Genomic DNA, 22,189 nt, shown 5'->3' with positions numbered 1-22,189 from the left:
TCAATTACGTCATGCGTATAAATCATTGTCCAAACACTCCTCTTCGGAGAAAGTAGACAAGAAGTCAAAAAGGCCATGAAAAACATTTCTATTTCTCTCCTTTGTTTTTAAAATTTTTGACCAGAGAAAAAAACCAAAATGAAATCTGTTTATTAGGAAATAGGACCAAAAAAAAAAAAAAATTCCAATTTGAAACTTCTCTTCAAAAATAAGGGGGTGGGGGCGTTCGATTTATCTCGACACCACGGCACCACCTCCACTGCCACCACCACTACCACCTCCAGAACCACCTCCACCATCATCAGCGCCATCTCTACCTCCACCACCACTAATCCACTATCGCACCACTACCACTCCCCCAACTTCACCAAAATTTTGGGAAATTTTATTGAAGTTTCAGAAACAAAAATTATTGCGCAACAAACGTATTTTTGTTTCTTTTCTGGCCAAGATATGGAATTTACTATGCGTTATCATACACATTTTTTTGTCATGAAATTTAGCTCAGTATTAAAAATAAAAAAATTTATCTAAAATAAAAATATGACCCAGAAACAAAAGTGTTATCATGCAGGCCCTAATGCCCCATTGTTCCCGATATCCTCTGCACACTATATGACCCTGATCATGGGTGATTGAAAACTGCCTCTTTATGAGTCAAATTGTGCCTTCTGGTTAGTTCACTTTGTTCCCCTTCAATCCATGGGGAAGAGCTTGCTCTCTAAATTTTATGCACCTTGTTACTTTAGAATGAAACGGAAATCGTAATTGGCTGTTTAACCTGAATCAAATTGAAAAATTTTATTCGATTTTGATTTTAAAAAGTGAAATTTGATTCGATGTGGATGTTAGATTAAAAATGTGTGTTTGAATCTAACTGAATTGAATAAAGTGTGGTACGTATAAATCGAACCGGATACATACCACACTTAAATTATACTAAATCTTACAATTATGTGTTTTTGTTGAGTCGTGTGAAATAATTATATACTATGCATTTCTTAGTTGAGTTTTGTAAAAAAGGTTGAAAGTACTAGATTTGACATTGTGGGTTTGTATCTTCATGAGGTTGTAATTTCTTAGTAATTTTATTTGTTTTAGTCGATTATTTTCACTTAAATCGAATTACTGAGATCGTGTACAAATCGAACAAAACCAAATAAATACAAGCCAATTCAATATAGTTACAGTTTTAAGGTTATGAAAATTATTTGATATTAGTTTGATTTTGATTACAATATATAAAAACCAAACCCAAAACTGAACCAGTTGACAGCCTTTACTAGGGTGAGTCAACCCCCAATAACTAGTAACTCTTACTTCTTTCTACCTATCAATTTTCTACAAGCCATGACCATCAAAAGTGACCAGTCAAAGACTTCTAACCATGTCAATTTGGGATATTGTCACAGTCCAATTCTATCAGTTACTGTTGAATTGGATTCAACTTATTATGGAATGTGTTCACACAGTTAGCTTAGCCATCTTGGTGAATGGTTCACCAAGTTGGATATTTTTCACAGTTAGCTTAGCCAACGAGTTCAGATCTGCTATCCACATGGAGACAGGTGAGGACAGATCCGAAACCTCCATGGGGCGTGGGTCCCACACCCCCATGGTGGGTTCAGATCTATCCACACTCATCCCCATGTGGGTAGCAGATCTAAACTCGTTGGGGAGGTCCTTAATCTCCAGTTTTGTTTCTTATGATGTTTCAGGTTTTAACTGCTATGATCAATAAAGAAGTTGATAATCTCACATTCCTTTCGCACATTCTACTCTATTCTAAATGGTTGGACCAAATCAGTCGACTAATAATTAATATTAGTGTATTAGCCTAAAATCTCTCTAAATTAATATTTTGTGAAATTTTTTATAGAAGGTCAATTTTGGTGTGATCCTTTGTAATGTACAACGAGGCCAGTAAAATTATTATAAAATTAATATTAATTATTTTAGTCATAAAATCCTAGTTAGAATAGTGAAACCCACGTAATATTAAATTATGCAAGAATGTGATTTTGGGTATTTTAATGGTTTGAGAATTTTTTACCAAAAATAAAAAATAAAAATGGTTTGAGAATTTTAGCATGTACACCTTAACACAAAATGACGTTAATGAATCAAGTAATTGTTGTCTGTTCATATGAAATGTGAGATCCTAATAAATTAATGGGAATTTTTCACGTATTCCTCTGAGGTATCACGTAATTACAAAAACACTCCTAAGTTTTGGAAAATTTCACGTACCCTCTTGAGGTTCTTAAAAATTAACACATGCGCCCATTCTGTTAGTTTAGGACTAACGGTGTTAAAATAAAGGGGTAGAGTGACAAAAATGCCCTTGTAAGAAAAAAAAATCCTGCATTAAGGTTTGAAAAAAGAGAAGATGAGTTGCAGGTATCCTTCCAGGAAGCTGTTGGTGGGATATTATTCCTTAATTCATTAGGTGAAAGTACCTAATACTCAGAACAGAGATGCAGGTGAGTTGTAAATTGAAAGAAACTATAGAAAAGATAAAAAAAAAGAAGGGGAAGAAAGTATCCAACGTAAAAAGGATTTGCATTGAATTGAATTTAGCTCTGTTTACAAATGGCTTGTACTGAAAGGTACTATTGATAGTTGGTAATAGGTTTCTTCAATTCTAGACCAAATTTTGGTTGGCCAAATTAAGCTTCTAATTTGGTAAAAGAAAAATAAAACTGTTTGAAAGCTGTAATTGAATGCAAGCAGGGTCCCCCCTCCCTTCCATTCAACTAAGGTAAGAATCTCGGAGTGAAGTGATCATGTGAATATTAATTGCACAATGACACTAATTAATGGGGCCACTACTTCACCTTACACTCATTAAATTCAATTTGGTTTCCTTCCACTTGACTGTGAAAGCATTCATTTGAGTAATGGAGGTAAGTGAAATGAAATAAAACTCTTTCCAATAATGTCAAAGCAGAGTTTTTTCTGCAAGGGGAAAGCTACAACTTCAGCTTAAGCAGGAACGGGAAATCAGAAAATACCCTGACCCATGTTGTTGAATGGGATCACTGAAACATAAAAACGTAACGTATTGCAAATGGGTTCCTTTGATAGTCACCATCACTATCAGGGTATTAAAATTTCGATCTTTTTTAAGTTTTTACTTTGAAGAGACTACGAGTCTGAGCTCTTCCGCATTGAAGGCTATGGACCACCACTCTTCTGCTTTGGGTATAATCTCAGAAGATTACAGAATGTCCTTTATCATCTCCAGGCTCTCATGATCTTTCATTCAAAAGAGCACTCTATGCATAAAAAGCTTCTCTTAGCCGTGGTAGGGATCTTGTAAGTTCTCGCCTTTCATTACCATTAAATGAGAGGTAGAAATACTTACTCTTCTTAAGTAGGCAAAATTAGTTGTGGGGATTCTTGGTGAAGTTCTCCATTTGCTTGAATCCACCTTGAAAATGAAAATGAAAATGTTAGAGAGGGCCTTCCTTATGGGGATGGGTTTGGTTTGGTTTCCGAGGGAAAGCTGTATGTGATGGACAATCAACTTCTTCTCTGTTTCGAATTCTAGGAAGGATATTTATAATTCATCTTCTTTTTTTTTCAAATCCTAAACAATTTGGGGAAGATGAGTTGCTTGTTTTTTTCCTACTTACAAAGGCATTTTTGTCACTTTATCCCTTAATTTTAATATTGTTGGTCATAAATTAACGGAATGGAGGCATGTGTTAACTTTTAAAAACCTCAGGGGGACATGCAAAATTTCCTAAAACTTAGAGATGTTTTTGTAATTACGTTATACCTCAGGGGAGGTACATGAAAATTTCCCTAGATTAATTTAATATATGAATAATCAATTCGTAATTCAATTTTAAATATTGAAAGGCCATTTTATTCTATAGATTGTGGTAATGGGATTGAAATTTAAATCTTGTGAATGACAATAAATTCTATAGGAAAAAAGTTATTTGTGTGGGAAGTGACTGACACAGTGGAGGTCGAAATGATCACCCCGCCCATATGACAGGTGGAAATCCACACTCCCATGAAGCTTCTGCATGAACTCTCATTGGTCCCATGCATGTGCAAGGTCCACGCTTCCATATTAAATTGTACATGAGAGGATTTTGCTCCTCTACTATCGGCTGTCCATCCTACCTGTGTGCTTCCTCACACATGCAGGGCGCAACAACGGCCTTTATCCCATCGAGGCAGGAATCTTGGGCAATGGGTAAAGCGGTCATTGCGCCCCTGCCTATGTCAGGAAGGACACAGGCAGGATGGGCAAGCGGCAGTAATGAAGAAAAATATGACATGTGTTGAATGTGATGTATGATGATCTGTCTCTCGGAATTGGTATTCTTTGGTGGAGGTTCAGCTGCTTCGACGCACGTCTACTTGACGAATGAAAAGTCAGCGATCGGAATTTCTCTTCTTCTTCAATGGACACCGTAGCTGTGGGGTCTGCACAACTCTCACTACCCCATAATATTAGGATCCTCCAACGCCAGCGCCACCTCTCGGGGCGGCTGCTTCAGTACCTCCACCGTCGCTCCTTTCTCAGGTTCACCTACCTTAGCAATACCAGCCGCAGCCTCCGTTCGCCCACTATGCTACAAGCCCTCCTCAACCTCAAGATTACGTTCGAACCCTTTATATCGCAGGGCCTCCTGAAGACGTAAAACCTCGCGAGATTTTCAACCTCTTTCGGGAATTCCATGGCTACCAGTCTACCCAGCTCAGGAGCTCCACCCAAAGTTCACAGGTAACTAAAATCCTACCCTACCTCCTCGACTCCTTACCCCTCCACCCTTATCTGTCTACTTTTACTCTACTCACTTTATCGTTCCACGTTGGGTTCGATTTTGGTGTTCAAGTTTACATGAGTTTTTGCAGCTACATTGTGGTTGTACTATTATCTGACCTTGTTGGGCGGAATCTTTCGAGCTCTTGGAGTTAGGACATTTTAAAAATCCTCTTCCTGGGAGTGAAATCACAAAGCTCGATTAATGAACAGAAGGAAAAAGGAAAACGGGGATCCAATTGGGTGTTGGGTATTTCTTTAATTGAATACTAGGTAAACATAAATCAGTAATTGGCCTGCTGGCTTGCCTTAACTACAAATCAATCAGAGCGTAGTTGAATGAAATGATTGAACTACTTATAAATCCGAAGATGTGATTTACTTGCCTGCAATGCTGCAAAATTTGGGCTCATTGAAGCTACCACATTGCAGATATTTGATGCCAGGTGACATTTTGTAAACGTCCTCTCGTGGGTGTCCCGATAACACAACCCTCTAACATTTGATTTTTACTCTTTCTAGCAGACTAAGGAGAATTATCTAATTTACCTTCTGATAAGTTGTTCTAGAATGTGTGATGAACTAGTTCGTTATGTTTTGACTAAACCACGGGTAAAAGAGCCGTGCTTTCATGGACTGTTTGGACATCTAATAATGTCAAAGTTTCGGTCCGCACAATCTAGTCCTAGATCTTGAGTAGTCGAGGAACTGTGTGGTTTTATTGCTGCGTTGTTAGACCATTCAAAGTGGAACGCCAGACCGCTAGGCTGTGAACCATTGTGTTAGAGCATACACCAACCAAAACACGAAAAGAAACAAAAACAGAGCAAGACGACACGGAGATTTAATGTGGTTCACATACCAGTATGGTGTGCTACGTCCACGGGCGAAGGTGAAGCTGTTTCACTATGTAAATCGGAGAAAGTTACAATGGAGAACCCTCAAGAACACCCAAAACGGCGCTTCTGCTCTCTCCCTAAAACCCTAAAATGAAAACCCCAAATCTGACTATCTTTACAATAAAGCGGGTAAAGAATATAAATACTCCTCCATCAGATCGGGTCGGGTCAAGTCCTCCGCTACCATCACAAATCTCAGAAAAAGTTCCATTCGGGTTGCCACCAAAAATGTCGGAACGGGTCATTCTTCCAAACGGGTCCAAGAATTTGAGACATACATAACACATTGTGTATGTAAGATTCAAATGTATAATATTAGATTGGAGCAGGTTTCTAGCACCGATAATGGCACATGCAAAATTGCAGTGTCACTGTGTTTACAACATGGCAGTTTGGTTATAGCTCAACTTTGTGGGCATATTGCCCATGTAGTAATCTAGTTATGTGTTGATTTTCAGTTCAATCTCTGTATTCTGTGTCAGAACAGTGGTTTCAAAATTGTTTAAGAGAGTCAATTCTTTTTTAAGAAGTTGGACCATGAAGAAACAAGGGAAGAGTAGTACATCATACATTTTTGTGTGTCTGCAGCTGCTCTCCTATTTAACCTGTTCTTCGATATTTGGTAGAGTCTGTGTGCTAACAAGAAAATCACGCGGCTGTGAAAGCTAGTTCTTTCTTTTATTGAAATTAAGAAATAACTTTGTTCTTTTGAAGATTTTAGTTTTACTAAAGTGTATAGTTGAAAACACAACATTTTTAATTTGCACGATTTTTTACTTTTGTAGAGGAATTTGTATTTTGCTTGCATGGTACTGTCATTTTGTTTGTTGCTAAGAATGCTAGAGATGCTTGTATTTGGAATTTTCTTTCTTAAGTTAACCTTCTCCTCTCCCCCACCCCTCCCCACCATCCAAAAAAAAAAGTTCCACTTGGAAGATAACATGTTTTGCATTACTACCCCTAAAAAAAAAAAGAAAAGAAAGAAAAGAAGAAGCTGCTATGCTTATAATATTTCTTAAGAGATAGGTGCTGTTAATCTTTTCGTGTATTAGCTCATTAAAACCACTCCCAAAAAAAAAAAGGGAGTAAAATGAATAGAATTATGCCAAATAATGCAAGTGAAACTGCTTCAGTGCTTCTGGATATGTGTGACTTGACCTACTAGTATGCAGTAATTGTTTAACAACTCAGGCTGTTCCCAGAGCCTACTAATAAACAAAGGCTTAATGTCTAGACAAGTGCATTGGTTATATGTTGTGGGCTGTTTCATTTTCTCCATCCCTTGTTGCACACATGATGATCCTTGTTTCTTGATGAATATGTTGATGCTCCTTTGAATTTTGAGGTCACCTATTTGTGAAGAGTGTCTGATAATGGTTTTATATCCTTTTTTACTTAGGATATGGCTTTTCTAAGTTACTGTTTGGCTACCTAGTTCGAGAAAGAATATTTTATCTGAAACTGGCTGAAGAAACTAATAATGTTAATTCTAATTGATGGGCTTCTCTTGGTTTCAATCTTTGTGATGCTATGGTAAAGAATTCTAGTCCTACTTTTGTGGTAGGAAAAAGCAACCTATAATACCATCCTTGTTGGACACCTATCCAGGTTAGTTTTATTTTGGGCATCTTTTTTAGAGAATGCTGTTCTGCATAACACCCTCAGCTTATGGATAAAAACAAATTAGGATCATTGAAATTTTGCATTTGTCTACAATGTTACTTTATCTCAGTTCTCATTGTCTGGTACTGAGAGCTCTTATGTCTAACTCTGGTTGTAGGGACTGGTGTTTGACCTTGAGAAGAAGTCAACTTTGTATATAGATCTTACAAAATTGAATTCAGATCTAGGCGCTCAAGAACAGGTCTATTGCAAGTTGAATTTCTTCCGCTTAAATTACTCATTTTCCTTTTCATTTAAAAGAAAAATCTTCTCCAATGTTGATGCTGTCCTAAAACTAAGAAACAGATGGGCTGGTTCTTCTGAAAAGGAAGTTAGGGGAGGGATATGCTGTAATTCCTGGAAGAATTCCTGACTCTGGTAAGATAATTCTCCACACATGTTTAGAGTCTGAGGAGTTAGTGTTTGCTCAAAGTAGATTATTGCTGACACTATATATATACATATATATATATATATATTTTCCTCCATCTTGTTTTCATGTTTGATATGACATCTTGTTTTGCGAATTTGGGTACTTTTTGTATGTTTGGTTCCCAATTTTTTTTTCCAAAATTTTAGACTCACTTATTTCATTCCACCTTAGTTGTGCATGCTACATTTTCTTCCTTATGAGTTAGTGTCTTAGTCACATGGAAAACACATACTTCTAAAAGCTCACTTTTGCACATGTTTGGCACGCTTGACACTAACAGGTGTTGTCAGCAATATTCACATGCCTGGATTGAGTAATTCTTCTTACAACATAACTGGTTATCCATCTTCGCAAAGGTATTCTGCACGACTTAAGCACAACTTTCTTATTTAAGAGTGATTACTTCTCTGCATAATACGTATAATTGTTGTATATGTCCTATTAAATTCTAGCTGAAAGGTCTATGGCCTGGTAAAAGCATCTAATGCAAGCCCCTGTTTCCTAGACTGTAGTTTGGTACTGACCTTGTAAACAGAAACTGTGGCATTTTTCTAATTCTTTTGCCTATTTTTTCTTTATTTCTGTCATGGGGACTTCGCTAGTGGTGGTGTTGGTGAAATGGGTGCTATGAAATTGGTGAGGCTTACCTTTCAATCTGCAATTAGTTTCCAATTCAATGCAATTATAGGAAAATCTCTCTTTTTTTTTTTTTAATATTTTCTCACATAAAATGTACTAAGATCCATGGTAGTGTAAGAAAGATAAAAGATTATATTAATACCAAATGTCAGTACCATATAGGCAGGACTATGAAGAACAATCAACAGTTCAACACATGATATAAGTAAAATTTTATCTGACTTTGCCAAGTAAAGGATGTTTTTTATTGAGTCTTCTCACTATCACTTGAGGTAAAAGAATACTAGGGGCAAACAGCTAGTTGGTGATTGCCTATAGAAGAGGATGAAACACCTCAAGAGCTTTGAATCAGTTGATATATTCTTGCCTTTGGTCTTGAGCAGACTGTCATTAAACTGTAATTGATGTCTGATGAATAATATTATGAAAAGAAATGTTGATATCTCTGAAAACATAAGCTTGTCCAGAAGAAATACCAGGTTATTTCTGCGTAGGTTCTCTGACTTGGAGATTGATTAACAGGATTGCAATCAATATAGCACTTTGGGCAGCAGCTAATGATTATTCATAGTTTTTCTATGCCACCATGGCTATTGAAAATATTTGGCAACATCATCCTGGATTCTGAATTTGAATTTTAATAGGCACTCCGTCGGTAGCCTGGTTACATCCAGTATCAGCAGCATTATGATTATGGGTAGTTGGGTGGCTGGAGCCTACTTAATTGGGTCCTTCAGGAGAAGGAGATTATGCAAGAGCTAAGATTCTTTCTCTTCATTGGCGTGGACTATGTTCTTAGAAGGGGTTTGACCAAGTGAGCATTGAAGGCTAATGTCATTATGTGGATGAGCCAGTGTTTGATGCTGCCGGTCCCAATCCCGGATAAAGAAGGATGGTTGGTGCGTCAGGTCAGCGGTCGGCATCATAAAAACATTAGCCAAACTCTTTTGTATGGATCCTATAACTTTATATTTTCGACCTTATGCTAGGGCGTCCCTCGGAAGTGATGCATTGCACTATGACCCGGGTGTAGTGAATAGTGAGCAATGGGTTGCCAGGAAATCCCTGTAATTTACACTCCGCTTCGGTGGGTGAGGATTCTCGCACCATGGACAAGTGCGGGTAAAGAAGCTAGTCCAAAAGCATAGGATTAGATTAGTATCTTGGAACATAAGAACTTTAATGGGAGAGAGTTTAGAAATGATAGATATAATGAGAAGAAGAATAATTAACATAACTTGTATACAAGAGACTAGATGGAAGGGTTAAAAACTAAGGAATTAGATAACTATAAACTTTGGTATATTGAGAATAAAAATAATAGAAGTGGGGTGGGAATAGTAGTAGATAAAGATTTAAAAAAGGGAAAATTACACTGCCACCCCCTGAGGTTTGTACTAAATAGAGAGCGACCCCTGTGTTTCTAAATTATACAGCCGCATCTCCTGAGTTCCTACTCCGTTAGTTAAGCGTCATGGTGTTGTTTAAGTTTGCCCTCAAATGACTAATATACCCCTTTCAGGGTATGAGCTTACCATTTTGCCCATAGGGCATCCCTACCTTCACACCCCCCTTTCCCTATTACTCAAATCAGAAAGAGGGTTTAGGGTTCGAAGGAAGAAAATCGTTGCAGAAGAATTTCAAGCTCCAAAGCGGTAGGCGGTGTACAGAGAAAGGCAATCATTTACGTCAAAATGATACCTACGGTGGCGGATCTAGAAAAACCATCTGCAAAGAACATCATAGATATAATTTATAGATCTGTTTTTGTTGTGGATTTAGGGTTTTCTTTTTCACCATCTCGTTGGATTGATTTCTTGTCATGTTATCAGCTGTTTTAAGTTTTCTTTTGTGGAAATCCCATCACTAGACTTTATGAGCTACGCTACTCTCCTGCGTAGGATTGTGTTCTCCAGTCTTTCTCCGTCGTCTTCCTCTACTGGTTCTATGTTTTCTCATGAGCTTATTCTTTTCTGATTGATCTGTTCTTTCCGTTTTCTATTTAATATCAATTTTATATTATTATCGAACCCTTGAAAATTTGATTGTTTGAGAATACTAGGTACTGAAACAAGGCCATTCTGCTGCCTGATATTCTTTATAACAACAACTATTGTTCTACAAAGATCCTGCTTAGAATCCCTCCTTCAATATTGTTCAAATAAGCAGTTTTGATCATAGTTTTTTATTTGAAACACACCACTAGCAGGTCCGTCTACCAGATCTGCATCACTAGTGTTTTGATATCACTGCCTATTTGAGCCCAGTCTTTCTTTGTTTTATGTACTTTTAAAAGGAAAAAAAAAAAAATTAAACGCTTAAATTTTGGGCTGGATAAACCTGATTGATCACTTGGGGAAAGGAAAGTACCTCTTAGTGGAAGAGATAGTAGAAAGATAACAGTTGAAGAAGAGTAAAAGGACATGCTTCGAAATGAGAAATCAGCTGGGATCAAAATATACCATCTCTTACATCGCCCCAAATCCATCATTTTCCATGGAGAATAAATTAGCAAAGAAAGGAATCAGGAATGTCATCTGCGCAACCACTTACGAGTTCTGGTTTGGAAGGAGATCCGTAATACGTGGGGATCATACATACAACGACAATAGACAAAGTCCATATCAAAATCGCACGAGAGTTGCAAAGCCCTACCTTAAGCTCGGCGAAATTGAAGCTTCCACTGGTAATCTCAGTCTGAGGAAATGCAAAAACTCTAGAAAAATAAAGGGAAAAACGAAGGAGCCATGAAGAATCTCTTCCTTCCAATCCTAAACCCTCTGTCTGATTCGAGTAACAGTGGAAGGGGGGGTGTGAAGGTAGGGATGCCCTATGGGCAAAATGGTAAGCTCACATCCTGAAAGGGGTATATTAGTCATTTGAGGCAAACTTAACCAACACCGTAACACTTAACTAACGGAGTGGGAACTCAGGGGGTGCGGTTGTATAATTTAGAAACACAGGGGGTCACTATGTATTTAGTACAAACCTCAGGGGGTGGCAGTGTAATTTTCCCTTTAAAAAATGATGTTGTAGATGTTAAACAAATTGGTGATGGGATAATATCCACCAAACTTGTGTTAGGATAAGAGATAATCAATATAATTAGTGCTTATGCACCCTAATAGGATTAGATGAAAATTATAAAGAAACAATTTTGGGAACACATGGATAGATTAGTTCAAGGAATTTGTCAAGGAGAAAATATTATTATAGGGGTGATCTAAATGGTCACATTGGAAGAGATAGTAGATGTTATGAAAGAATCATGGAAGATATGGTTTTGGAGATAGGAATGAGGAGACTTTAGTTTTAGAATTTGCTATGACTGGTGATCTATCAGTAGTAACCACTTGCTTTGAAAATAGAGAAGAACATTTAATAACCTTCAAAAGTGGACAAATTAGTAGCCGAATAGATTTTTTTTTTTAATTAGAAGGACCAATAGGTTATTTTGTAAAGATTTTAAGGTTATACCTAGGGAGAGCCTAACCACGCAACATAGATCAATAATCATTAATATGTGTTTTAAAATACTGATTGTACGAAATGTGAGATTATTTGCCCTAGGATAAGATGGTGGAACTTAAAAGGAGAAAACCTGAAGACATTTGCTGATACATTAGTAAAACAAGTAAAGTGGGACTTCGATGGAGATACTAATATGATGTGGAATGAGATGACTACTTATATTAAGAATGAAAAAAAAGAGGTTCCAGGCAAATCTAAAGGAAAACGAAAAATTCATCTAAGGAAACTTGGTGGTGGATGAGCTAGGGCAGGCCTAAATTAGCCATAGGAGAAGTGGTGAGGAAAGACATGCATAGCTTAGGCCTCCTACAACTTTGAATAAAACTGAATAGAGAGCAAGGATCCATGTGGCCGACCTCATTTAGTTGGGATAAGGCTATGTTGTTGTTGTTGTTGTTGTTGGTGGTGGTGGGATGATGAAATTTAAGCAATCATTAAGGTTAAGAATCAAGTTTAAAACTTGGCAAAGGACTAAGGATGAGGATTTACAAATGCATAAATTTGCTATAGATGAAGCTAAGAAGCTAGTAGGAAAAGCAAGGACTAAGAAATATGAGGATCTCTATAACAATTTGAGCTCAAAGGAAGGGGAAAAAGAAATCTATAAACTAGCTAATATGAGGGAAAGGAAGAATAGAGATTTCAACCATATTAGATGCATTAAAAGTGATGAGGATATTAAAAAGAGATGGAAAAATTATTTCTACAACTTATTAAATGAAAACAACTCAATTAATAATGTTCTAGAAGATTGTAATAACCATAAAAAAAAAAAAAACCAAAAGTATTAGATATATATGAAAACCTATGGTGTTTGAAGTACAGGAAGTTTTAAAGAAGATGAAAATAGGTAAAACAATAGGTCTAGCTGGCATTCCAATAGAGGTGTGGAAGAGCTTAGGAATCTGTTGAATAACTTAGCTAACTAAGTTATTTAATAAGATTATGAGCATACGAAAAATGCAACATGAATGGAGGAGACTTTGGGGTTCCGATTTATAAAAATAAAGGTGATATTCAAAGCAGTAATAACTATAGAGGAGACTTTGTTTTTGGCTGATGATATTGATTTGGTGAATGAAACAAAAGCAGGGATAAATGCAACGTTGGAATTATGGAGATCGTCCTTGGGATCAAAAGGTTTTAAGATAAGAATAACAAAAATAGAGTATATGGAGTGTATCTTTAGTAACAATAGAACTGGAAGCATGGTTTAAAGTATCGACCGATACGATACGATACGGACCGATATGATGCATATCGATACGTCTCCTTTTTTTTTTTTTTTTAATGAACTATCTGGAATTGTATCGAAATGTATCGACCGATACGGGCTGATACAATACGATACGACCGATACGTATCGATGGTATCGATACGTCCAGTAAAGGGTTCAGTGGATGGTTTAATACGTATCGATACATATCGGCCAATACGGTTCGATACATACCGATACATCACCGATACGTACCGATACCATCGATACATTCTATAAAAAAACCATTTTCACTCACAGACTCGATACAATTCCTAATCTAACGAAAAAATGAAGGAAAACTCTCAACCAATAGTCTAAAATCTTGCATTTAATCTTGTTTTTTCACACTTTTAAACTAAAAAACGAATCAAGGAGTGCTACAACATCATCCTTCGCATCATCCAATACTCTTCAGGACTATAGACGATTACAACATGTGAGAAACTTCATCTTTTATAACAATTTCAATTTAATGCACTTGTTTGGTTATACATTATTCACCATTTTAGGTTTTATGCATGACACTTATTAAATATTGCTTATTTATATTGTTTTTTGTTCCAAAAGTGTATTTCCATGTGTATCTTGACCATTTCTATTGTTCGATACGTATCTCTGAAACGATACGATACGATATGTCTCTTAAAATCACCCGACCAATACGATACCCGATACCAATACTTTAAACCTTGACTGAAAGGGTGGTGGTGAAAATTGATGATAGAGAGATACCGGAAAGTGAAAATTTTAGGTACCTAGGTTCAATCATAAATAAAGGAGAAAATGTTGCATAAAGAATTAGAATAGTGTGGATGAATTGGAGGGGTGCTTCCGGAGTGTGGTCTGAATCGTGTGATCAATGAATCTTTTAAAACTCAAAGGAAAATTTATAAGACAGTTATACGACTAACAATGATGTATGGAGCTGAATGTTGGGTAGTGAAGACACAACTTATAAGCAAATTTAGCATTGCTAAAATGAGATTGTTGAGATGGATGAGTGGTAGAACTTTAAAAGATAAAATAAGCATATTAGAGCCAATTTAGGAGTAGCTCCGACACATGATAAGTTGTGAGAAAGTCAATTGAAATGGCATGGACATGTGCAATGGAGGCCTTCGAATGCTCCAATATGGAGGAGTGATTTGATTAGATTGAAGGAGCTAAAAGAGCCATTGGTAGGCCTAAAATGACTCTAGGAGAAGTGGTGTGGAAATACATGCATAACTTACGGCTAGTAACAAGTATGGCGTTGATTAGAGCTGATTGGAGAAAAAGGATCCATGTAGCCGACCCCATTTAGTTGGGATAAGGCCGAGTTGAGTTGTATTATGAATATCAAATCTCTAGCTACTTTGTCAAACTCCTTATTCCATGGGTAGTCTAGATTGACCAATGAGTTGGTAGATAGCATTGCCCAAGGTACTAAAACTCGGGTCTCGGTACCAACTCGGCTCTTGGAAAAACCAAGACGAGTCGAGATCTCGCCGAGTTGGTGCATTTTTTTTTCCAACTTGAAGCCTCAACTTTGGGTCAACCCGAGATCTGGACCCGAGATCCGAGATCTCGCCGAGATATGTCGAGTTTTGTCCAGTTAGGTAAGGTATTTAAGTGGTAGGTGGGTTAAAATAATCGGTCGAAACCGAGATCCAAACCGAGATCCGAGATCTCGCCGAGATATTGCACTTTTGAGACTCGCAGGTAGTCTCGTCTCGGCTTTTCCAAAAACCGAGAAACTCGGCGAGATCTCGCGAGTTCTCAAACTATGGCATTGCCAACCAAGGGTTGATGAGACCTAGATTATGTTGCAGGATTACTTTTTCTCAATGAACCTATTACAATCTCTATGTTTTCTTGTTTGTTATTGCCTGTTCTATTGTTTTTTTTTTATGACACACTTGTTACCCTGGATGGGCACTTTGGCAGGTTGTATCATCTCGTTCTTTCTCTAGTCATACGTAACAAGGAGATGGACATGTCTGTTGTTTGTCATGGAAGCTTGTAAACTCGACACAGACACACATTTGTTCATGTAAATAGTATTTTTCTTATAAGAGTAAGTAACAAGGAGATGGACATGTCCGTGTCTGTTGTCTTTCATAGAAGCATCTATGATTATGTTTCCTCTTAATGCATATAATATGCTTTCTTTCGGCAAGCAAGCTTGCTTTCTTTACCCATACCTCTTAATGGTGTCCGACCCAAAAGCCTGAACTTCAGGTTGGGAGGCCCTTCCAAGGCCATAAGCCTAGCAGCCGCACACTACTCAACCAATGTGGGACTAAAACCCCTCCCATTCCTGGCCATGGAGCACACTGGCCCCCTCATGGCCGGTGCATGGGTAATCTGCTCTGCTGCCACTTAATGGCGTCCAACACAAAAGCCTGAACTTCAGTGTGGAGAGGCCCTTCCAAGGTCATAAGTTTAGCAGCCGCACACTACTCGACCAATGTAGGACTAAAACCCCTCCCATTTTCTAGCCATGGAGCGCACTCACTTCATCAACTCCCCCCAGCTTTTGGCCATGGGCCCCCACATGGCCAGTTCATGGGCAATCCGCTCTGATGCCATTTAGTGGTGTTCAACCCAAAAGCCGAACTTCAGGGTGGAGAGGAACTTCCAAAGTCATACCTCCAACTTGGAATCTGGCACAGATCTTGCTCAAATTTGACAAATCTTCGATGTAGATGTGTTGTTATAGTCCCCAACATCTTGTTCCAAATGTAGGTGATTTGGTAAAAAATTCCAAATCTAGAGTTTTTTGGGCCTTTCTCCCTCTTAGAGTCGAAGTGCACGAAACTGTCGAAATGGGTTGAAATTGCGACCCATTTTGATCAAAACATGGTATCTAAAGCGTGCGGATGTATCGATTCTCCAAAACGATACCCAAACTTCCAACCGAAACCAAAAATTTTGGCCGAAATGCTGAAATTCCGGTCAACTCCCTCAATTCCTATTGACTCGCGTTCAATTTTGTTTCGGCCTTTGTGAAAACCAATTTTTTTTTTGTGAAATCCCAGTGGTTTTGAATGAGATTTTGAAGTTTGTGTTTGTGTGTGTGTGAGAGAGAGAGAGAGAGAGAGAGAGAGCACGTAGTGTGTACCTTCCCAATATTCATTTGTATCAATATGTTGTATACCAAGGCCTATAATATCCCTAAAGTAGCACAAAGACAAAGAAAGCTAAACCTGAATCCATTGAGTGTCAAAATTTAACTTGTTCAATGTGGATTCTTCATCCACTTATAAGAGGCCAGACAACATTGCATAGATAATTTCTATAGCTCCCTTATCACTATAATGGCCATTGGTAGGATGGTGTATTAGACTAAGTTGGATCACTTTACTTTTACATTCCTTTTATACCATTGCATGATGGGTCATGACATCTCTCAACCAACTTGTGCATTTCTGACGAATTTTCCTACATTAGCAGAGGAATTCATCAGCACCTCATGTTCTGCAAAATACTGTCCCTTGCCCAACACTTTTTGTGGCTAATTTGGGGCTAGCATGATTAGAGCAGGAGCTAACAAAAGTATTTTCAAGGTTTGGTGAATGAACTATTGTTCTATGTATTTGCATATGTAAGCTTGGTATGATTAATTCCAATTTTCTATTTTTTGTATTGGCTACTTTGGTAGATGCCAAACAGGTTTGGAGCTCCAGTTGCATGTACTGTTTTGTAACCTCTACTGACTTGTTTTGATTTGGAAATATCAGACTATTGATACTTCTTTGGCATGTTATTTCCAGATAGTCTCTTAAATGTTGTGCACTGGATTACTTTGCATGCAGGATGTTGATTGTTCTACCAGTGCTCTAAATCATCTTCAATGAACTCCTCTTTGCTCATTACTTGATGGCAAGGGCACGCGCTTGAAATATCCTTTTGAACAGAGCTGGAGCTTCTTTATCAATTCTCACAATTTCTTTCTGGTGTGGTTTCATATGGGTGTTCATTTTTTTCTCAACATCAAATCTATGTATGGGAATCACGAATGGGGTTGCGTACGAAGCCGACATAGATGTAACATAGAACTAGTGAAGGACGTATTTCCATCTACTATTTCATACACTGATGAGAACGGACATCAGAAGTTTATGTGGCAGCATTGGGAGAATAGCTGTTTCATGTGGAAATCAATGTATATTTGCGCAGGTGTAGGTGTATTTCCTTTCTCAACCATGGGATCAGCCTATTCAGTGCCAGTATGATTGGAGTGGCACTGACTGCTCCCTAACAATGTGGTGACATATTTCATTCTCTTGATTTGGTGGGCAAATGTGTCACAGATTTGAGCATGGAAATTATACAGAGGAATATTTTTCCTGTTCTATTATTAGAATTCAGGTTTTGGAAACCAACATTGCTTCTGTTATTGTAGTAATTACTTTTATATATCATAAAATGTTTCCAACGTTGCTTTTGTTATTGTAGTTATTAAGTTTGGAGATCCTAATATGTTTACCAACATTGTTTTTGAAATTGTAGTTATTAAGTCCTGATAAATTTACCAAAATTGCTGTTTCTATTGAATTCAACTAAGCCTTGGAATTCCTAATAATTTTTAGTGCAGAATTGTCGATCCAGGCCTTCCAAGGAAATACAAGTACAACTACTGAGTTGTATCATCTGAGTGAGCCATGGCAATCTACTCTCTATGCAAAAAATTATTGTAATGGATAAGTAGGTGTTGCATCTCCACATTTCATCTGTGCAACAAGGTGTGTGTATATTTTACTTTTACTTTGTATGGAATAAATGACTTTGGTTTTGCAGTTCAACCTGATAGATTCGTTCGAAAACTACATGAAATTGATTCAAATGATGCATTCCTATGCTTCTTTCTGATTCATCCAAGGCTAAACACATACCTCTCTTTAGGGTTTCTATCTGAGCCTCCTGGATTTGTTCTTCAAGCTAGTTTACTGTGTCTTCTTCATTCCCCCTTTTAACATTTGTGTGATAATTATCTTTCGATAGAAGAATGAAATATAGCCAACAAAGGAAATGAGGTACCATGTCCTTCAATTTGTCATCATCTTGATATCTCCTAAGTGGTTGTCTAAGAAACTAATCCCTGATGCTTTCACCAAGTGCAACTGAAACGCCGACTTCATCTGATGGTATCATGAGCATTTTACCTTCTCACAACTGTTAAAGACAACTATGATTTTGGAGTCTGGCATAAGGAAGCACTCCCCCCCGAAAAAAAAATTTACAAAGCCCTTGTGATAAGATGATATCAGGTTCCTTGGCTGTGCTTATATTGTATTGTAGAGTGTAGACTGTACTATAGTTAAACCTCGTAGGCACAGAATGTAGACTGCACTATAGTGAATGTTGTATCTTGTGATTGCATTACAATATTCAAGTATTGAAAATAGAATTACAAGTCTACAACTTGATCAGTAATAAACATCTAAAATATATACAAAATTGAAACCTAAATAAACAAGGAGAGTCAAAATCTGCCGGCAATCCTCAAACAACTTGAATTTGTATCTGTCTGGGAAATTAATAAAACTTGAAGCCAGTCATCGAATCAACTGTAGCAGCTCTTGACCTCAGAGAAAGATGGAAGTTTTTTTTTTTTTTTCCCCTCAGAACTTGTTGAATCCTTGTAATTGACAGAAAAAATTGGCTGCATTCTTGGATTTGGACAACATCTAAACCAACACCAGTGTAGCAGAATCTGAAGTATATAGTTCATGATTCAAGCTAAATTGGATTTGATAATTTAAGGTCGCTGGTTCATGACCTTGTAAAATCATTATGTCCCAGCATTAACTCATTACTGTGCCTGATCTGCTTGAGCTATCCAAAACTATTTCGAATAATTCAGCTTCAGATTCCCCGTCGAGATCTATTGAAATGTTATCACCATTGTTGTTGTTGGTCTTGGTGTTATTTCGATTAAGCCATTGAGGGTCAATCCTTCCTATGGAAAAGAACTCTCGGCTATCGTCATCGCCCACAGAAGCTGTAGAACCATTAGCAAGAGGGTCAATGAAACATGGATTTGAAGTTCTCTGCGCATTTGCCGGCAAATACTTGAAAGCAGTCTGTCCAAAATTTATCAAAACTGTAATGTCTACATTCGCAGCTAGAGTCGGGTAAAGTGGGTTCCCGAATTCCTCCGCTTTGCAATGGATTTCGTGCACCAATTCTGAATCCACAGTGAAGAACACCTTCTTCTGAGATGGATCAAAACCGCAACCGATCACCTTGTCTCTGCTTTCCAATTCTGGCTTATCAGATTCATAGATGAGCTTATTTCCTGGTTGCAGGACAAATTGTAAAGTTTTTTGAGTTGGTTACAGTCTTACAGAGTTATTAAAACAGTGTAATCAGAGAGATTCAGATACAGATGAATGAGACGGAGCATAACTTACCATCAAGGAAAACAGAACCATTGGAGTTGAATCCAATGGATCCAGGAAAGGTTCCGGGGAGTTTCCGTGGGGGATACCCACCTCCGCTGAGCCCCACCGACCATATCACCGGCTCCTCCTGCTTTGCTCCTTCCTTAATCCGTAGTTTCAATTCTTGGAATCTGGCACTTCCATTGGTTCCTGCAACATGGATTAATGAATCCGATTGAGCACTAGCATTAGCAGTCGGTGGAATGAGTTTCTTCAGCTCGCCTTCACCAGAGCTTCTCTTAACGCTATGGATAGAGTCGATTTCCTCCTCTGAAAGAGAAGACAAGATGGTGATTTCGAGATAAGCTTCTTGAGGGAAGGAGCTAATACTTCCCAAGGTAGGTCCTGGCAAGGGCAGCGCAGACTTGATAACGCATGAAGCACCCAAAGGAGGGATACCCATATCGATCTTCTTCATTCCTGGATTGAACCTGATCTTCTGCGTGTAGTCTACCGACCCTGGACTCACTTCCCAGCTAATAAACGCCTCTGTTTCTCGTCCCTGATCACCAGCAGCGCATAAACCCAACAGGCTCGGTCGAGTCGAAGGAGATGAAGTTTGGGCCGTGAAGGCAAATCTAGACCAGCCATACTCTAAGGCCTCTGAAACAAGCCAAGGATGATCAGCCCAACTGAAGGCTGGCTTCGACAAAACCCCATGTCGGAACTTAGAGAAATTTGCCCTTCCCTTGCTGTCTGGATGATGAAAACCATGGAGAGTCTTGCGGTCCCTGGATTCACTTACCTGGTGAAGCTTCGCAATCCCTGATTGTAAGTTCTGCCCTCTTGTCTTCGTTGTATCTGTAATCCGAGTAAGTCTTCTGGAATAACAGAATCTCCATATGAACACGATCAAGACGATTATAGCAACTGCAGCAGACGATGCTGCCACTGTAACTTTCACCCATTCTTGCATCGCCCAACCCTTTGATTGCAATCAATTTTATCCTCTGTTTCACTCTCTGTATCTCTCTCTATGAGACAACCCTTTTCGTCAATTTTTGTAAAAGGAGAAGGAGCTTATTGGATTTGAAGAAGCAGGTTGGAATAGTATTCATTGTTTTGAGAGATGATGCCGGTAAAGGCCCGTGGAATAAAAGACTCATTCAAGAAAGGCAGGAGCAGAGGCAGGAGAAGAAGGCAACTCTGAACAGTAAAATTTGAATAAGAACAAAGGAGGAAAAAAGATAACAGTGAAAGTCCAATTAAAGGAATTGATACAAAAAGAGGAATTTTCAGAGATGAGAAATTAACGGTTTCCTTATGGTCATACCTTTAATAATCTAATCTAACCAACACCCTTTCCAACCATTATTAAAGGCTTTTTCCCTACTGGTCTCAAAGGAGAGAGAGAGAAGATGAGCGGTGGAGTCTGCGAAGAGTTTGCTTATGCTTGCGTCCTCTAAACCCTTCTAGAAATACTGTTTTAGACAGAATTGAAGGAGAAGAAAAAACTATAATAATGGAAATTATTTGAATAGTTCTTCTTGTCTTCCTTGACCTAATATCATAAATGAGTTTACCAAATAAGAGTTGGGAACATGGTTTGAGGTATTGGCATCAGATTGCCCGATACGCTCAATATTGCACGGTTTTAATGTTGACTGATACTGGTACCTGGCTGATACTATATCGATGGAACATTACACACAAGAGTTAAAATAGTCAAGAAAACCCATTTTAAAGGAAATCTAAGGATAAATTTGTCTGATACAGCCAATTCATGCCGATACTGTATCGATTTTAAAGATGATCGATACTCGATCCGATACCGTGCATTAAAACCATGGTTGGGGGGGGGGGGGGAGAAAGAGAGATGATAGGGACACTTGTACAAGTGGGATATGGGCAATAAGGTGGATTGCTACGTATAGTTGACAAGAATTATAGAAACATAAATGTAGTACTTTTTTGGTTCAAACATAAATGTAGCGTTAAGCGTGATTAGAGTCGTCATGCTAGCTTAACAATCACTCTCCATAGTTTGTTTATATATAAAAAAAAGATTTTTTATTGATATCCATGAGGTATTGAATAATTTGTAATTCTATTTTTTTGCCCTTTTAGTAGGATAATTTTTTTTTCTAATGAGGGTAAATATTGGCATTTCACTTGTATAATCGAAATTTGTACATGGCAATGATATATTTTGGTAATGATACAATGATATATCACTCTCAAATTATTTTTGAAAACCCTTTGATATCCTTAACTTTAAGAATCTTTGAGAACAAGACAAGGGGCAATTAAAAGATGTCAAATTTTAAATACACCCTAGAGGTGTCGTTCAGACAATCTCTTACTTAAATGCATTCCTTTGTTTCTTTCTTAATTATATTTTGAGGGAGAAATTTACACGCCACCACTTGGTGTATAGGCATCTCCCACCCTAAGCTAATGGGCACACGAAAACAGGAGGGTGTAGTGCATCATCCTGTCCTCATTGGGTGGGTCATGTAGTCAAGCGCCTTTTTACCTTTGCATGCCTCAGTTACCTTTTTTTGGGGGAGCCACATGTTATGTCAGAAAAGAGAGAGAACAGAGAATGTCACT

At 37.9% G+C, this 22,189-nt stretch overlaps 1 protein-coding gene and 1 long non-coding RNA gene across 3 annotated transcripts; one reads left to right on the top strand and one right to left on the bottom strand.

The window, feature by feature from the left end:
* Positions 1-4,449: 4,449 nt before the first annotated feature.
* On the top strand, positions 4,450-17,628 carry LOC122660246. 2 transcript variants are annotated; one of them, XR_006332654.1, is made up of 3 exons: positions 4,450-4,747; positions 7,466-7,725; positions 17,006-17,628. It is a non-coding gene; the product is annotated as an uncharacterized LOC122660246 (long non-coding RNA). The 2 variants fall into 2 exon arrangements; XR_006332653.1 differs by having other exon boundaries at positions 16,852-17,628.
* Positions 17,629-18,550: 922 nt separating this feature from the next.
* LOC122660245 lies at positions 18,551-20,943 on the bottom strand. The gene is made up of 2 exons (XM_043855465.1): positions 19,607-20,943; positions 18,551-19,491 (listed from the first exon to the last, which is right to left on the bottom strand). Exons 1-2 carry the CDS (start codon positions 20,550-20,552, stop codon positions 18,998-19,000), a joined length of 1,440 nt encoding a protein of 479 aa, XP_043711400.1. The 5' UTR covers positions 20,553-20,943; the 3' UTR covers positions 18,551-18,997.
* Positions 20,944-22,189: the final 1,246 nt, after the last annotated feature.

This window comes from Telopea speciosissima, chromosome 4 (assembly GCF_018873765.1).
Source record: "Telopea speciosissima isolate NSW1024214 ecotype Mountain lineage chromosome 4, Tspe_v1, whole genome shotgun sequence".
Lineage (NCBI taxonomy): Eukaryota > Viridiplantae > Streptophyta > Magnoliopsida > Proteales > Proteaceae > Telopea > Telopea speciosissima.
The sequence above is the reverse complement of the archived record's forward strand: the minus strand, read 5'-3'. Positions and strand labels throughout refer to the sequence as shown.

Bases quoted from the DNA above. Each gene is read 5' to 3' on its own strand.
- LOC122660245 (XM_043855465.1), bottom strand. From the start codon at position 20,552: ATGCAAGAATGGGTGAAAGTTACAGTGGCAGCATCGTCTGCTGCAGTT. The intron at 19,492-19,606 runs GTAAGTTATGCT...TCCTGCAACCAG, and splicing joins TGGTTCTGTTTTCCTTGATG to GAAATAAGCTCATCTATGAA.